Source organism: Acomys russatus, chromosome 7 (genome assembly GCF_903995435.1).
Source record: "Acomys russatus chromosome 7, mAcoRus1.1, whole genome shotgun sequence".
NCBI lineage: Eukaryota > Metazoa > Chordata > Mammalia > Rodentia > Muridae > Acomys > Acomys russatus.
Window position 1 is genome coordinate 27,407,355 of NC_067143.1, and position 17,489 is coordinate 27,424,843.

At 39.5% G+C, this 17,489-nt stretch overlaps 1 protein-coding gene across 1 annotated transcript in view; it reads right to left on the bottom strand.

Annotated features, from left to right (window-relative positions):
- The window catches only part of Mctp2 (multiple C2 and transmembrane domain containing 2), a 224,255-nt gene that overhangs the window by 70,467 nt on the left and 136,299 nt on the right, over positions 1 to 17,489 (bottom strand). Inside the window, exons 15-17 of the mRNA XM_051148727.1 lie at positions 9,912 to 10,013; positions 8,529 to 8,603; positions 6,522 to 6,641 (exon numbers count right to left, since the gene is read on the bottom strand). Of these exons, the coding sequence (XP_051004684.1) occupies positions 6,522 to 6,641; positions 8,529 to 8,603; positions 9,912 to 10,013 (297 nt within the window). The remainder of the gene's footprint in view (positions 1 to 6,521; positions 6,642 to 8,528; positions 8,604 to 9,911; positions 10,014 to 17,489) is intronic.

The following is a 17,489-nucleotide window of genomic DNA, read 5'->3' on the forward strand; positions in this document are numbered from 1 at the left end:
ATTCTACAGTATACTACATAATATCACAATGCAAAAGTATTTTTTGTGAGTTAATCCACTATCAAATTATGTGCTGCTATAGAGACAATATGGGGGTGGGAACCTCCCCAGAAGTGCCTGCATATTTACTGATTGTGTTATGGTAATCTGAAGGCATGCGTTACTGTACACAATTATTCTCCATTCCATCTCTTCTTTAACAGCTTGAAAACTTAAAAAAAAAAAAAAAAAACTTGAAAAGTACAACTTCTCTTTATGATTGATTCATTAGGGTTTTTTTTTTTTTTAAACTTAGCCTTCATTCATGCTTTCTCTGAAAATACTTGTGAATTATCTAAGATTATCCTTCCAATGTAAGGGAAATCAACACTCCAACTGGGGAGTGATAGAGAGCTAGTGCTTCTTAGATCCTGTATATGGTTCCAAATTGAATGCGCACTGATGGAGAACTAGTCCCACCCAGGTAAGTATTTTTCTCTCACCGCCTTGGAAGAAGTATTTGCCCCATACACACAGCGTCAATGCATTTCTGAAATAATCAGTAAGCTTGCTCCTGCAGCCAAGACTACAAACGGAAAGGCAACAGTAGCTTTGAATCATGAGCATCAACAGCAAGGAACATCAAGCCCTCGAATGGAGCAGGTCCTTTCTAAAGCCAGATGACCCAAGTTCCAATCTTCCCCTTGCATCTCAAAAACACAAACTTCAACATTCTACTACAGGTGGACATTTTTCACTCATAAAAAAGAGGGTGAAGCTTTACATCTATACCTACAGGCTTTTGTTGGTACTCACGAAATTAACACCAGACTGCACGGAATTACTATGCTTAGTAAGCAAAGCAGTAACCTGAGCTCTTAGTATCCCCAGAGTTCAAGGTCTCTGTGGGTATCACCATGAGCACATGGATAAATGCCATAGCTGCAAATCTATTCACAGAGCAGTGTGCAGACAGATGCACTTATTCCTATGTAAAGATGTTTGCTGCATTTGTTCTCTGTCAATTACTTAGTATTTTATATTTGCTTTCAATTGGGAAAGTCAAGAATGTGACTTTTTAAGGGGGATCTTATATAGTTAATTTAGCATGAAGAATTAATTTAGAGCTTGGAGAGAGCAATGAACCAAAATACTTAACAAACTTTCATGAGAAGAAAACTCTCTAAAGACAGAATAAGAATTCTCTTTGAAATATTCTGCCTAATAAAGCACGTTCCCCATAAGATGCAAATGTAACATTTACAGAATATACTTTATTGAGGTTTATTTGTTTATTTTTTGAGACTGTATTTTAATCAAATACTTGTACCAAATATATCTTAAATTAAAATCTAATGACACCACTTCCCCTTCCATTTCTTCTCTGAAACCCCTCCCATGCCCCCTCCTTCCAACTACTCTTCCATGTCTCCCCTCTCAAATTGATGGCCTCTTCTTTGATTTAAATTTTTGTAGAGACAAATTCAACAACACACAGCAATTTTAACATAACGGGTATCAGGGAAATAGTAAGGATAACACTCGTTCCTTAGCACGGGGGATGCAGTCACTCACACAGGAACAGGTTTATGCATAGATAAGCTAACAAAATTAATTATTCCATATCTACCTGTCTACTTTTCACTAGACTCCCTGGACTTAGACCTTAAAAGGCTGGTTTAATCTTAAACTGAAGCTTCCATCAGGGGATGATCTATGTATGCCCACACTCATAGTAATCCTAGGAAAGTGTATGCTGTGCCTCCCTGAGGTCTTAACACTAATAGCCAGTACATATTAAATGTAATTCTACAGTGAGCATGCTTTGCCTCATCTGGAAGAACAGGAAAGAATATGGAGTTAGTAGACTGTTTTCTGAGCAAACAAGGATAAAATAATTTTCCTGTCTCCTCTTAGTTTGTGCTGTGCTGGCGTTACTCCTTATGCCCTCAGGGACAGTGAAAGTCCTACTGTGGATAGTTTGGCCAAAATCATTCTTTCTTGGCCCTCCAGTAGCCCAATACTATCTCTCATCTCGTTTCCAATAGAAGATAAGGGCAGTTCAAGCAGAATCTGGGGGCTGCATAAGTTCTCAGATTAAAACTGTGCTTCAGATGTCCACAAAGCTGTTCTGCCTTGTCACTCCCAAGGGAGCAGGAGGCACAAGAAGGAAGTACCAGGTTAATGAATAGAAAGCAGCAGCACTCTGCCCTGACTTGACCAGAGCAGAACCATTAGTGGGTACTAGTGATGACATGCTCCATGCTTCCACTGAAGGCTAGGCAGAGGGGATGCTGAGCTTTCTTCTGTCAGCCTCTTTACATCTCTCTGGCTCAGCTTAGCAGAAAAGCTAACTTTCTCCTGGTAGACCATCTATGACAGGGTCCCACATACTTGAGGGTACAGTAACATGCCCAGCGGCAGCTCCTATCTGTATAGTTCCAATAGAACTCTATGGGCAACTGAGAAGCCCACAGAATACTTTCTGAGCAAACATGCCCCATAAAAAACAGTTTGGCTGCTCAGGATGTAATTTAAACAGCAAAAACAGAAGAGGGGGAAGTACACATGCAGACACATATATGGCCATCAGTCTGTCCTATACGTACATTTCAATATAGTCCTGTATTTTAAAGAGCAGAAACTGTACAGGGATAATTATAATGATAGTGTATAGTAACAGAAAGGGTTTAATAAAATCCCATTCCATCAGCTTTGGGGCAGGAACTATCTGCCTTTCAGTATCTTGGTGTCTCAGAGATCCACCGTGGCTAGGCACTCTGCAAATGGTATAAACTTGGCATGTGGGTTTCACATTAAAAACAAAATGTGTTTTTAATAGATGAGTATTCCATTGTGTAACTGCACCACAGTTTCTTTATCCATTCTTCAACTGAGGTACATTTAGGCTGTTTCCATGTTCTGGCTATTATGAATAAGGCTGCTATGAACATGGTTGAGCATGTGTCCTTGTTGTGTGCTGGAGCATCTTCTGGGTATATTCCAAGGAGTGGAATAGCTGGGTCTTGAGGAAGCCCTGTTCCCAGTTGTTTTTATTTTTAGTTTTGTAATTATATTTATGTACAGAAAACTTAGCCATGTACATTTAACCCAGCTTAGTGGCGAGTTCTTTAGCCTTTGCCTTCCAGATTTTTTTAGAAAGTGCCATATAGATTTCCAAAGTGGTTGTCCAAGGAAATCCAGAAATTTGTAGACAAATGGATCGAACTAGAAATGATCATACTGAGTGAGTTAAGTCAGAAGCAGGAAGACTCACATGGTATATATTCACTTATAATTGGATACTAGCCCAAAAGGCATGTCCCATGAAAGTCTTCTCTTACCAGGAGATTGGGATAGATGTGAGGACATCCTACTGGGACTCTAGGTAAGACAAATATAGGAGAATGGGGAAATAGAAGGATCCAGAGGGTCCTAGAAACCTACAAGAAGAACATCACGATGGGTGGATCGGGGCCAGGGGGGTCTGTTCAAACTTCTGCACTAACCAAGGATAATATAAGCAGTAAACATCAAACCCCTACTCTGATCTACCCAATGGACAGGATATTCTCTACAGTTATGTGGAGAGCAGAGACTGACTCTGACACGAACTCTGGTGCCCCATATTTGACCACTTCCCCATGGTAGGGAGGTCTGATGGCACTCAGAGAAAGAATAAGCAGGCTACCAAGATGAGACTTGATAGTCTTTGACCATATAGTGGGGGAGGAGGTCCCCCTCGGTCATAGACCTAGGGGAGGGGAATAGGGAGAAAGCAGGAGGGAGGGAGAAACGGGAACATACAAGTGATGGGATAACATTTAGGATGTAATTTGAATAAATTAATAAAATAAAATTTTTTTTAAAAGCAAAATGTGTCTGACTGCATTTCAGTGCAGTACACTCAGGACAAGGGATAACAGTTTATATATATAGTAATTCCTCATTACACTTAGGGTTCTTGTTCCAGGCTCCCCAGCAGACACCTAACCCAACAAATGCTCTAGTACCTTACAGCCAATGTCATCATCTGGACTATAGCATACATATATCTTCTAAAACATTTCCAGAGTGCTTATAATATAAAATAAAATGCAAATGAAATGTAACTAGCTGTGATGCTATTTTGTATGAGAAGTAGAGATGAGGAAAATGCCTGTACTTGTTTAGTACAGATGTAATTTTTAAGAATTTTTAGTTGTGGCTGGTTGAATCTGAGAAATTGGCGTGTGTGGGCATAGTGAGTTGACTGCAGTGTCGGTGACTAAATGTGATCCTTTTCAGCAACATATTGGAGAAAATATGCCTTTCACGTGAACAGGAGAGCCTGCCACAGCCTCATAAGCCCAAGTATTCCTGTACATCAGGCTACAGCAAATCAGGTAGGAGAGGACAGCACTCTTGTCCATCTATCTCAGGACGTATGGTACCAAAGAACATTGTCATAGTCTCCCAATAGCTTGTGAAAGGCTCTTCTCTGAGATTGTGCCCAGCAGAAAGGACTCAGCCAAGGCAGGGGCAGTGGAAGAGAGGCCCTTGTCAAGGTTCCCTTTCTGTCCAGAAGTGCTCTTTACCGGACAACCTGTTTCCATTCATTTGTTTTAATCTTTCTTCAGATCAGGCCGGCAGCCCATTAATCATTTCTGTCAGCCCCTTACTGAATCCACGGCAACAGATCTGTTTTTCTAAAGTCTCAGAGCCAGAACTCAATTGAAAAAAAGGGGAAATCCTCTACTCCTCAAGCGACTGGCCAGAGCGCCGGCTGGAAGCAGCCACCAATTGTGTTCACTTTCCTCTGAGGGCCAGAATTGTACACAACAGCCCATGGAAAGTTTTGAAAGGGAATCTGGGTAGGAAGTGGGACTGGGGAGGTGGAAGAGAAGCCTAAGATATGAAGCCACCAGCTCAGGAGGGTGTAAGAAACGGAGAGAACTAAAAAATGCCAGGACAATGACAGAGGCGCAGATGTCCTGAAGTGATACAAAATGAAAATACACCAATCAAAAATGCTACCCCACTGACTAAGAAAAACGTCTCTCATGGAACTGACATAATTAGTTCTATAAAAAATGTGAAGATAACTTTGAGGTCACAATAAGACACTAATATTTTGTATTCATATATAAATACACACATACATATAACAGATATGTATATATTTTATTTCTGTGTCAATTTATGTGATGCACACAACATATAAATTAAGGCTGAATCTGCAAGGCAGAGGAAAACATTGAGAGTGTACAGCCAATAGAAGACAGGAGAAATATGATATACACACACATACAGTCTAGAATTTTATTGTAATCTTCTATGTAACGTATAGAAGCTGTCTACAAATCTGCCATTAATATCAGGTACATGAACATAAAAGGATGGAAAATCTTAATATCTCCCCCATAGTGGACATTATCAATCCCATTAAATACCAGCCCCTTTGCAAATGAGAGCAAATGCTCCAGAGATGCCAATGGAGGCTATGCCAATAGAGATGCCAACAGGGCTGTTCTTCAAAGGCTCATGGACTCCCCGTGATAGACTCAGGAGTAGCTACAATCTCTTGTAGCCTTTTGACTCTATGTTACTATTATGCTCATGAGAATGGGCCAATGTTCTGAGAAAATTAGTGTATCTCATATATATGTGTGTGTGTGTGTGTGTGTGTGTGTGTGTGTGTGTGTGTTTATCAATTACAGTGTTTATCTGAGTGTTCAATTGCATCCAAAGCTTGATGTGGATACATTGTGGTAATATTTTCAATATTGAATTTTGTGAATGATTTATTAAAAACCTAGAGTAGAACCATTGAGTTATAATTTAGCCATATTTTTTTTCTGGCTGACATTTTTTTGAAATATTACTGACAGTCACCGGCCTAGAATTGGATAAATAAAAACCTTGTAAAGACTATATAGATATGGTCCAATAACACCATGAAAGCATATAGATACTGGCCTTTTTAAGCTTAGCAAGAAGTGATATATAAATAGCATTTGAACAATTTAAAGAATTTCTTTTTTTTTTTTATTCTTGTTACATCTCATTGTTTATCCCATCCCTTGTATCCTCCCATTCCTCCCCCCCCCCCATTTTTCCATTATTCCCCTCCCCTATGACTGTTCCTGAGGGGGATTACCTCCCCCTGTATATTCTCATAGGGTATCAAGTCTCTTCTTGGCTACCAGCTGTCCTTCCTCTGAGTGCCACCAGGTCTCCCCCTCCAGGGGACATGGTCAAATGTGAGGCACCAGAGTACATGAGAAAGTCATATCACACTCTCCACTCAACTGTGGAGAATATTCTGACCATTGGCTAGATCTGGGAAGGGGTTTAAAGTTTACCTTCTGTATTGTCCTTGGCTGGTGCCTTAGTTTGAGCGGGACCCCTGGGCCCAAATCTGCCTATCATATTGTTCTACAAGTAATTTTTATACTGATACAGTTTTAGAAAAGCTAATCCCCTATGTTATAATATATTTTCGAGAGATGAATGGATGCAAATAAACAGAAACTAATGTGAGCATTAAACAAAATACTTACCACAAATGCTATTGTACTTCTTAGCGTGGACTCCCACTGGAAGCAGCTTTTGAAGAACTGGATTGTGTTCCATATTGCCATCGTGAGTCTTTTCACCCGGTCTACATCTCTTGATAAAATCTTGTTGTTTTTTTTTTTAAATGGAAAACAGAGAAGCAAATTAGATTTACACACTCTGGATGTTCCCTTAGACCAGCTTCCCTTAGCTGTTTAAACTGTATTGTGTACAGTGCTCCTAAAACTGTTTCAAAATGTTGTCATCCAAAGGAGACAATCACATCCAACTTGGGTTTTAGCTCATTTACTGGAACAAAAACAAAACAAAACAAAACAAAAAAAAAAACTTGCTTTAATAGTGTCCTTACAGAACTGAGCTGATGAGAACTCCAGCAACCAGACATTTGTTGGACACAAGTGCTGTGTGTAAGCACCTGCATAGGTAAGCATACACAGTGTGGCAAGAGAGAGAGAGAGTGAGCAAGAATGAACAAAACTGAGGCAGAACGGAAATGTGTCAAGATATTATTTGGTATGGCTACAGAGAACACCAGTAAGACAGCTTTAGTAGCCAATCTTTTTTGGCTCCAAGAAGTGTAGTTGATTTCCTAAGCTCTACAGTCTTCAATACATTTCTCAGCCTTCCTCCCAAAATATGAGTGTGCTGTTTTTAACCTTTCAGATGGTTGTGAGAATTCAAGACTTTAGAGAACTTCCTACCATACAGCAGGTGGTTTAAAATATTTGTTTCATCAGTAAAAACTTCAACTTTGTCACCTAGGGTAAGCCAGTGCTGTGCAACACCTGAGGACTGTCCTGAAATGCCCAGAGAATTTAGCCCAAGAGCCATCTCCTGCTCTCAGAGCCAAAGCCACCCCAGTGACCAAGTTGTTGTGTAAAGGAAATAATTTTTCTCCCCGTGGGAGGCACAGTATTTTGATTTTCTTTCAAAGCTGTTGCCCTGCCTACCTCCACTTAGGTTTTTAACTTTCAAGGAAACAGAGCAAAAGACAAAGAATTAAAATAGTTAATAACAATAATGGACACACTTATTTGCATTGTGCACAATGACTATTGCACTCAAAGCTGTGGCACTGAAAGCAAAACATTCCAATAGATACTTCCCTCCAGAAGACTCCTAAGGCCCTCCCCCAGCACAGTGCCCAGGAGTTCATGGGAAACAAAAGGAAGAGAAGATGGCTTTATATTTAACTGCTTTGTGTCATGCACAGCTGCTCACCCCAGAGGAAGCTGTGGAAGTAATAAACACTTTTAAAGGGGGGAACACTTTGTTCCTTGTTACACAAGCGGAGAAGAACAATGTGGACTGGCTGAAATCCGGGCCTGGATCTGCAGAGGACAGGGAGGAACTCCGAAGAAAGAAAATGCAAAGGTCATGGGTTTTTTGTTTTTGTGTTTTCTGGTTTACTATGAACACCCTCTCCCTCATCCTACAGCCTTACTTTTTGTTGAACTGATAAAAAGAGGAGTTCAGGGTGACAGGGCAAAAAGAGAGACATCTAGTTCAATCCAGGGCAGGATACCAACACACTCTTAAGTTTAAACGCAGGGAGTTAATAAAGCTGAAGTAGGTGAATTTGAGGCCAGAAGCCTCCTAGAACTCCTAGGAAATTCCTTTATCTATTGAACAAGAAGAGAGCACTTGCCTTCAGCTGCATAGGGGAGAAACCAACACATTGCAAGCGAGGAGGATAGACAAAAAAATTTAGGGTGTCCATGCTCCATGGTGACTTTTAGACAACTGCAGGGTTCACACTCCCTTTTCTTCAAATCAATAGGTCTTAAGCCACTCCTAGTTGACCTGGCTGAAGCTCCCATTTTAGAGCGAGGATGAGAGAAAAAAGTGATAAGATGAGGAGTCCAGATGAGAAAGGAGTGGGGGAGGAGATGATGAATGAAAGAGAAGCCAGCCATGTCCAAGAAGTAGCTGGACCCCGTGGACGCTGGCTGTGGACAGTACTCAAAGGCCATTTGGTGGGAGCCACCTACCTTTTTGGACAGCTTGCGACTCTCTTCCATAAAGCGCTTTTCTCTTGGACTGAAGGTCTTGAGACTTGCTTTGACCTGGAAAAAGATGGTTGTTACAAGGGCAGCGGTCACACAGACGTCATTCTCTTCCGGAGTAACTGAGAAGATCACAGAAAATGAGACCTTTTAACCCAAAGGCCATAGGCAGGGACCAGAATGTTATGGGTCCAACCATGCTTGGCCAGTTACCAGGGTCTCTGGGCCCTAGCATCTCTAGGTATGTCAGGCTGGAGCAGGGATAGTCTTTTTACCACTTGACTAAATCCACAGAAGTATTTCAAAGTAGAAGAGACACTGAACTTAATAAATTTCCATGCTAATCTAAATGACAAAAATTTCTCCTCTCATTTTGAACTAAACTTTCAGCAATTGTACCTAAAAGAGGAATGGCAGTTCTCAGTCCATAAAAACAACATTTCCACAGACAATCTCATTACCTCCAGTGACCTGAAAAAAGCAAGCAAATGGGCCATGATAGCTCGTTTACAAGGGGAAAACTGAGCCCCAGGGGAATTTACTAACGTGTTCAAACCAGCAGAGTGAGGGAGAACTTAAAAAAAAAAAAAAAAAAAAAAAAAAAGATGAAGCACAAATCTACTTCCACTGTATCCTTTAACCAATATATTTTCCCACCTGAAACTACACCACTGTCATGGCTGAATAACATAATCTACATATAACCTATACATATATACAAATGCTTCCCAGAAGAAGTAGACTGGAAGAGGTCACCTCTCCTGCAGATGGTTGATTTGGGAGGCAGAGGAAGAAACTGCAAAGAACACACACTTAGACTGATGACTGTCTCCTGGTTTCAGCGTGACTGAGAATTTGAGAATATACACACACACACACACACACACACACACACACACACACACACACACATATATAATATATGATATACGCTGTTTTAAAGACGGTACAACTTGTATATCATAGATTAAACAGATACACTACATATTATATGTAGATTATATACATAACAGAATTTATGTTTTTAAAAAGTAGATTATATTTATGTATAATATATCATATATGGAATCAGTAGACAACAAATAGATATACAAAGTATATATAGATATATAAAGACTACTTTTTCCTTTGCTTTTAATTTTTTTCCTTGACCTTTTAGATTAGTGAGAATTTAGACCTCATCAATCCTGTTGGCTCAACCATTTGAAACCTGGAAAAGCACAGATTTTACGACAAAGGTTTAAATACAACCCTACCATTCTCAAGCTTTAATTCTGAAATCTTTGACGTTAATCCAAGACTGCACAGGCTGAGCGCCATACGTTTGAGATACTGAAAAGCTGGGAGGCACATCCTGAGGGCACTTACCGGATTATATATGAGGTCCATCTCTAAGTAAATAAGCCCTTTAAAGGCTTGGTCTAAATCTTTATTCTTCAACACGTAACAATTTGGTTGTCCATCTCTAATCTGTTAGGAACAAAAGAAAAAGTACATATTTGTGCCAATGTTCTGTGTGTTTTAAGTGGAAAAAACAAAAACAAACTTTGACTAAGCTGAAAAGGTATTTATTTATTTATTTATTTATTTATTTTGTCCCTCTGTAAAAATGTATTTTACAACTAATTTTGTATCTACTAGCACGGTTTGTTATTTATTTATGGTTTTTACATTGGTCTCATTTTTACCACTATATGATTACACATGAAGCAAATACTAGGCAGGGACTAAAGGCAAGATTAATCTACTTTCAATTCTAGAGTGACACTGTAATTGGTAGAATGATAAAGTAACAAAAACCATCGGCTCAAAGCGGTGTATTGATGGAAACATAGTGATGCAGATTATGTTGCAATGACAGGAAGTTTTTTTCTCCCCATGTTCTGGAATACTAAAACTGGTCTACATACTCAAATAGACGAAGTCTCTTCAAAATTCCTGGCCAATAATCCTAAAATGTGTCAAGTCATGGGGAAAATAATGACAGAGCAGAAAAGTGTTATAAATTAGAAAAGACTAAGGTTACATGATTACATATATGTGGCACCATGAATGGGATCCTGGAAAAGAAAAAAAAAACTGTATTGATGAAAAGTAAGATAAAAATCCAATTGAAGATCCAAGTTTACTTATTCATAGCATACTGCTGTTGGTGACGTTTTAGTGCTGGCAAATGCAACATAGTAACATGAGATGCTAGCATGAGAAGGAAGTCGAGAAAAACTCTCTTCTCTTCGCTGTTTTACTTTAATCGCAAAATCAGTCTCAAAGAAGATTGAGGAATCATAAAGAAATGAATAAAAGAACTAGGTTTTATTATGAAGCTATCGGTGGCTCACTGTCCCCCAAGCAATTCAAATTAATTAAATCAAAACTTAGCTGAGGTTGAGGTCAAGATCCCAAATCATTCAAGATACACAATGTGCCTACACATCTTTGTATAGCACTAAGTCCCCTCGGGCCTCCATGCAGCAGGTCACAGCACTTTCACTCACTACGCTGGCTGCCTGCAGTTCCCAGAATGCATGATATCTAAGCGAACACTTCCCATGGCGTGTCAGAACATCTTTGTCTCCCTTGAGAGCATGCTAACCATATACTTCCTTGTTCTGTCTTCAGACTGAGAGCAGCCCTGCTTCTCGTACATAGTTGTGGTGGTACATGTGTTGATGAAACTGGAAGGCCAGGGATCTGGGCCATATTTTAAATGACTATTGCTGTCACTACAATCATTCACACGAGTGTTCTTATAAACACTGGTGGAAATGAGTTGAGTGAGTCACGGTGGGGAAACAGCAATTCCACTTTACAAGGGAGAGGTCATCTTCCTTCCCTAAGCACCCCACCTCTTAGATTGAATAGCTTTTATAGGGAAAGATGGCTTTCCTGGTCAGTGGCTCAGAGGAAGGGGTGCCCCATAAAGCCCCAGCTTCCTTCCTCAACAGTGTCCAAACAGGATTCGCAGCTTCCGCTCTGGCACTGAGTGTCACTTAATAAATAGTGGGTGTTAAAGTTGAAAGACATAAATACAAAAACAGCATGACAATTTGCCAAGCTGAAGTACTTCCAACTTCATTTTCTTTCAGCCCTCATTTCTTGTAATGTTATCTTAAAATTTCCATGATTTCTTAAGGGCAAGGAAAGGTCAGTAGAAGAACAAGAAGTATTGATATAAAAATATTTCATAGGCGAAGCAGGTTTTCTTTTTTAATTTGGTAAATGATCGTTTCCTGTTACTCAATGTCCCTAGCATTGTGTCAGCAAAACTCAGAACCATGTAGGAACATTAAAGCTACCATCAAAAACAGGGACACAATGAGACATAGTCATGTTTAGTACTTGAATAGCAAATTAAGTTGGAGCTACAAATTTCAAAAGTTTGAAAATTACAAAGCTAGACACCTCTATTCCTTTTGAATATATTCAAATATCACAACTCCTTTCCTGGGTCAGGAATCAAATAAAAATTTAGCAAATACCTCCCTTCTTTTTTTCTAACTGAAGAATTATATTCATAAAGATAGTCTTTAAAAAGTTAGTTTTTTTGTTGTTAAAACTACATAAAGTCTGTAATTTTATTTTGTAGCTCCCAATGTGATTTCACGATATTATATAATATAATAAATATCTTCTTTATGGATATATAATATTCAAAATGAAAATCAACTACAATGTTTTAAAATATGTGGCATCACAGTAAATAGTGATACTAAGTCATAGGAGAATGTTTTGAAAACTATTCTCCAGCTCTGGTATGTAACTGGACTGTCAACACTTGAATACAGGATAAAAAGTTGGTCTGAAATGCTATCTGCACCTGTTCAGCACCCACATGATAGTATTACTATTACATGAGTGCTGAACATGTACATTGCGCAGCTAAGGCCAGTCTCATGATTTATAGTGAGAATTCTGAAGGTTATTTCTAATGTTCATACAATTGAAAAATTAAGATATAGTCAAAAGAACACTTAGAGGTGAGAATCTGTGCGAATTTTTGCGTCTAGTTATGAAATAGCTGAAACCTAAGCTGAAGTTTAAAACAACTGTCAGTCCAGTCAGAAAACAGCAGTTGTTTTTAATTCACAACAAAAGGAGATGGGTCCCTATGCTGATATGGAGTCTTCTGTGCTAACATCTGGGCAGACTGCATTCCCATCAAACCAAGGCTCTCAGATAAAAATGGCAAATAATATAATAAAATTCAGTTCTATGGGGTCAAATCTTGAAACTGATTTCTTACATAATTTTTCTACTCAACTTTATAGGCAACAAAAATAATATTAGGCCACAATTCAAGGCACCTTCAGAGGACAGTATAAAAGATATGTAATCTTATAATTCCTGGAATTATTAGGGAAAATTTTTCTCCATAGTTTAAAACAGTACTTACCATAGCTAGAAAACTACATTTCAGGGTTAGGGACAGTGCCTTTCCTTTATAAGGAGTGGCCCTTCCATAGTTAGCAGCAGTACCTTCCATGACTACTAAAATGAACATTTCTACCTACCTCAGATTATTTTCAGTTGAGCGTGAGATATAAATCACCCATCTGGAGCATGGATATAACTCTTTGCAGCAAAAGCAACTCTTTGGTAATTATCCAAAGATTTTAAAACCACCAGGAAGTCTGTTACTGAGTGATAATTTGAGATTTGGGATCAAAGAAAACTTATTATGGAAATTTATGTTATAAGGCCAGCCTATAACTACCCAAATGGAGGGCATCAAGGGCTGCTCCCTTCATCTCTGAACTGTGGCTAAGCACAGAGTTGGGAGAAGGGTCACTCCGTTTAGGTGTGCTCACTCTGCTGACCCCACAAGACTCCAGGCAGCAGCTCCAATCACAGTCTCACAGATGGCATTCATCTTGATGGGACACAGTCAAATGGGCAGATATGAATGTGAGAAACAGATTCATGCAGATGACGGAAGGAAGGAAGGAAGGGTAGAAAGTGGGCAGGAGGATGGGAGCAGTGAGTAAGCAAAGTATATATAGTTTTTCACATGTAAAGTGTGTGTGAGTGTGTCTGTTTGTGTGTGTGTGTGTGTGCGTGTGTGAGAAAGAGAGACAGAGAGAGGTTGGGGGAGGGAGAAAGTGGAAACAAATTAACTTAAACTTTGAAATTGCTATGTTAAGAATATCAGATTTGCTGGGCAGAGTGGTGCCCACACCTGCAATCCCAGGGCTTGGAAAGGCAGAGGCAGGCAGATCACTGTGAGTTCGAGGCCAGATTAGTCTACACAGCAAGTCTAGGACAACCACGTCTACACAGAGAAACCCTGTCTCTAAAAGAAAAAAAAAAGTTAATATAAACCATAATAGTATTTAAACTGTCATTTTTTTCTACATAAAAGATTATCATTTTGGCTTATTCCTTTTTAACTAATTTGTTTATTATTCACTTTACATCCTGATCATTGTCCTGTCCCTCTTCCTCTTCCAGTCCCATACTACTTCCCTCTTCCCTACACCTCAGGAGAACCCCCCCCCCCCACATACTAACCTACTTAAGCACATCAATTCACATAAGGACTGAACACCTCCTTTTTCCCTGTGGCCTGGGGCAAGGCAACCCCCTCCAGAGCAAAGTTATCCAAAAGCAGAGTCCATGTCAGAAACAGCTCCCGCCCCCTTACTAGAGGACCCACATGAAGATCGAGCTGCCCATTGCCTATGTATGTATAAGGGGCCTAGGTCCACTACATGCATGGTCCTTAGCTGGTGCTTAGTCTCCCAAATCCCCACTGGGCCCTGGTTTTAGTTGGCCCTGTTGGTCTTCTTCTGGAGATCCCGTCACTTCCAGATCCTTCTATCTTCCCCCACTCTACCCCCACACTTTTCCACAAGACTCACTACTCTTTGCCCAATGTTTGGCCGTGAGTCTCAGCATCTGTTTCGATGCACTATGGGATAGAACCTCTCAGAGGACATCTATGCTAGACTTCTGTCTAGAAGCATAGCAGAGTTTTTTTTAATAGTGTCATGGGTTGCCACCCTCCCATTGGGTTGGTCTTAGGCTGGGATAGGCATTGGTTAGACATATTCCCTCAATCTCTTCCCTATCTTTATCCCTGAATATCTTGTAGGAAGGGTAAATTTTGGGTCAAAGTTTTTGTAGTGGGTTGGTAGTCCCCTATGTCCACTAGGAGTCCAGTCTAGTTGAGAGAATGTCCACTTCAGTCTCCATGACCCTTCTGCTACTAGAACTCTCAGCTAGGGTCACCCCATATCCTCTCAGAAGCCTAACCTGTCTTAGGTCTCCAGATTGTCATAGACATGCCACAGCCTAAGGTTTCTCTTCTCTCTGTATTCCCTCTGTCCTACAGTCCCTGCTCTCCCCAGGTCTCGTTTCTACCCTCATTTCTCTCCATACTCCCTTCTCCTTCCTTGTTTCCTCTCTTCAACTGCTTCCACTGTACAGCAAATATGAAAAACTCGTTATAGGTTGATAGATGAATTTTTTTGAGTCAGAGGAATGCTCAACTCATTATTTTTTAAAGCTGTATATAACCTGAATGTATCACACTAAAGCATAGGAGGACATAGAAAAAAATCCCAATTGCATTTTTTTTCAAACCACAATTATCTTTATTGTAATTCACCATAAAACTCTTTGATGTGATGTATTACACCAAAGTGAATCAGGATCAGTATGAAGGAATACAACCTCAGGAGAGCTTAAGGAGGACAGGCATGCATTTAAGATCAAAATCCCAATAAAAAAAATCACATCGCCAAGAAGAGACTTGATAGCCTATGAGCATACACAGGGGGAGGAGGTCCCCCTCAGTCACAGTCATAGGGGAGGGGAGTAGGGGGAAAATGGGAGGGAGGGAGGAATGTGAGGATACAAGGGATGAGATAACAATTGAGATGTAATATGAATAAATTAATAAAAAAAAGAAACACATCTTCAGTGAAAAAAAAATCACATCGATTCCATTAGTGTTTGACCTTCAAACTAGAAAAGGCAGACCATTTGGATACAGACTAGCTTCATGTATCAAACACAATTCTCTATTTCATGTAACAACAACAACAACAACAACAACAAAAAGGCTGTGGCCACAACCTGCTACAGCAGCTGAGCCCAGCTGAAGCCCATGCTAAGTGACTCTCCGGTAACACATGACAAGGAGAGACACATGGCTTGGCAACAGGACAAGTAATACACTTTATCCCATGGGGTTTCACATTCTTCATGCAGCTTGGAGTCAGGCATGGGTCCAACGACATGAGTTACAAATAGCTAGAGAGATTAGGCTGTCCAGGAGGCTGGGCTTAGTCCTGCAGAAAGAGCAGCTACCAGAGAGCTGAAGGAGCCCTGACCCCCTACTTGGCCCTGCGTCCTCTTCACCACACCTCACTTCTCTCACAGGCAGCAAGTCCTGTGCCAGAAGACAAACCCGGATCTGAACTTGGGAAATGACACAAAGCTTGGCATACTTAGGGCTTCTCACAGCCACTCGTTCTACCACACAAGCTATACAGATGATTTGAAAATTATGGGAAATTTTACAAAAAAAAATTTCACAATAAAAATAAAACCTAATATTTTTGGACAAGTGCATCTATAATTTATAATTAGTTATTTCTGTCTCTTATAAAAATAGGATGTATTTTATATATACATTTATATTATTATACATATATACAACAACCTACCTATTGCAAGAAGAACCAAAAAAATAAAAAATAAAAATGTTTGGTTAATAGAAAAAAGAAAGAAAATTTGCTGAAAAATAAAATAAAATGAAAATAGGATATATTGTACATCTCAATGAGTTTCTAAACAGTTAAAATACCTATTCTGAGCTTTACCTTGTACTTTACACTTCCACCATCAAATATATTTTTATGCACTATGGGTATGGATAATTTCAGTATGAGATGTTTTTTATTTATAATTTAAATTTTTTAATTAAAAAATTATAAAAGGATAGGCAATAAGTGAGGTAGACCCTAGAGACAGATAAACTGAGTTCATATTCTGACTTCGCTTAAGGTTAGATGGATAACTTTGTTTTAATTACTTAGCTCCTCTGTTCTTGTTTCTTAGTTCTTGAAATATAAATAAGAATGTACACTCTCTCAGAGGTGAAAAACAGCAGCCACAATGGGGAGTACATAGGAATTGTTAAATAGATGACATTTGTTTAATATCATGTATCTGTTTGACTTAAGTCATATTCACAGAAATTATGCATATATTCACACATGTAAAGATATGTGTGTGAATATATTGGTAATACTAGGGCCTCATACAGCCTGGGCAAGTGCTCTCCTACTGAGCTATATCCTTGATTTTCTTTTCCTTTACATTTTGAAAGAGAGGCATACAAAGTTGCTTAGCTTCACTCTGAGCTCATCCTGTAGCCTATGGACAACTTGAATTTCTATTCTCCTGCCTCAGCATTCAGAGTAGCTGAGACTACCACCTACCTAGCTTAAAGTATAATCTTTTTGATTAGATTTGGTGAATTATGTTATAATTCTTTCAATTCTCCCCAGTCTTTGGCAGTTGGAGGCTGTGCTGTGTAGTGGGTGTAAATATGTCTTTGTTTTGATACCAAGTGTGGGATGTGAAACAGACTTGTGTGAGGGAATATGTTTGTCCCCTGGAGACAGATGTGTTACAGTGCACACTGTTTGCCTGATAGAAAGGGGACTGGCTCTTGCAGGGGCATGGTCTTTGGCAATTGATAAACCTCCTGGTACATAGACTTAGAAGAGATCTATAGGAGCCCAAAAAGCATAGGGTTGGCTTTGGCTTTTGCATTGCTTCACATAGCTTGGTTGCTCATTGCTCCAAATTTGAGATGCTCCTAGAGAGAGACACTCTGGAGAAGATTTCAAAGAGGCCTGTTCTTATTCCTGCTTTTGCCTGTTTTGTTTTTAGCCATTCCATCATTAGTGCTTCAATTCACCATGCTACCTGGTG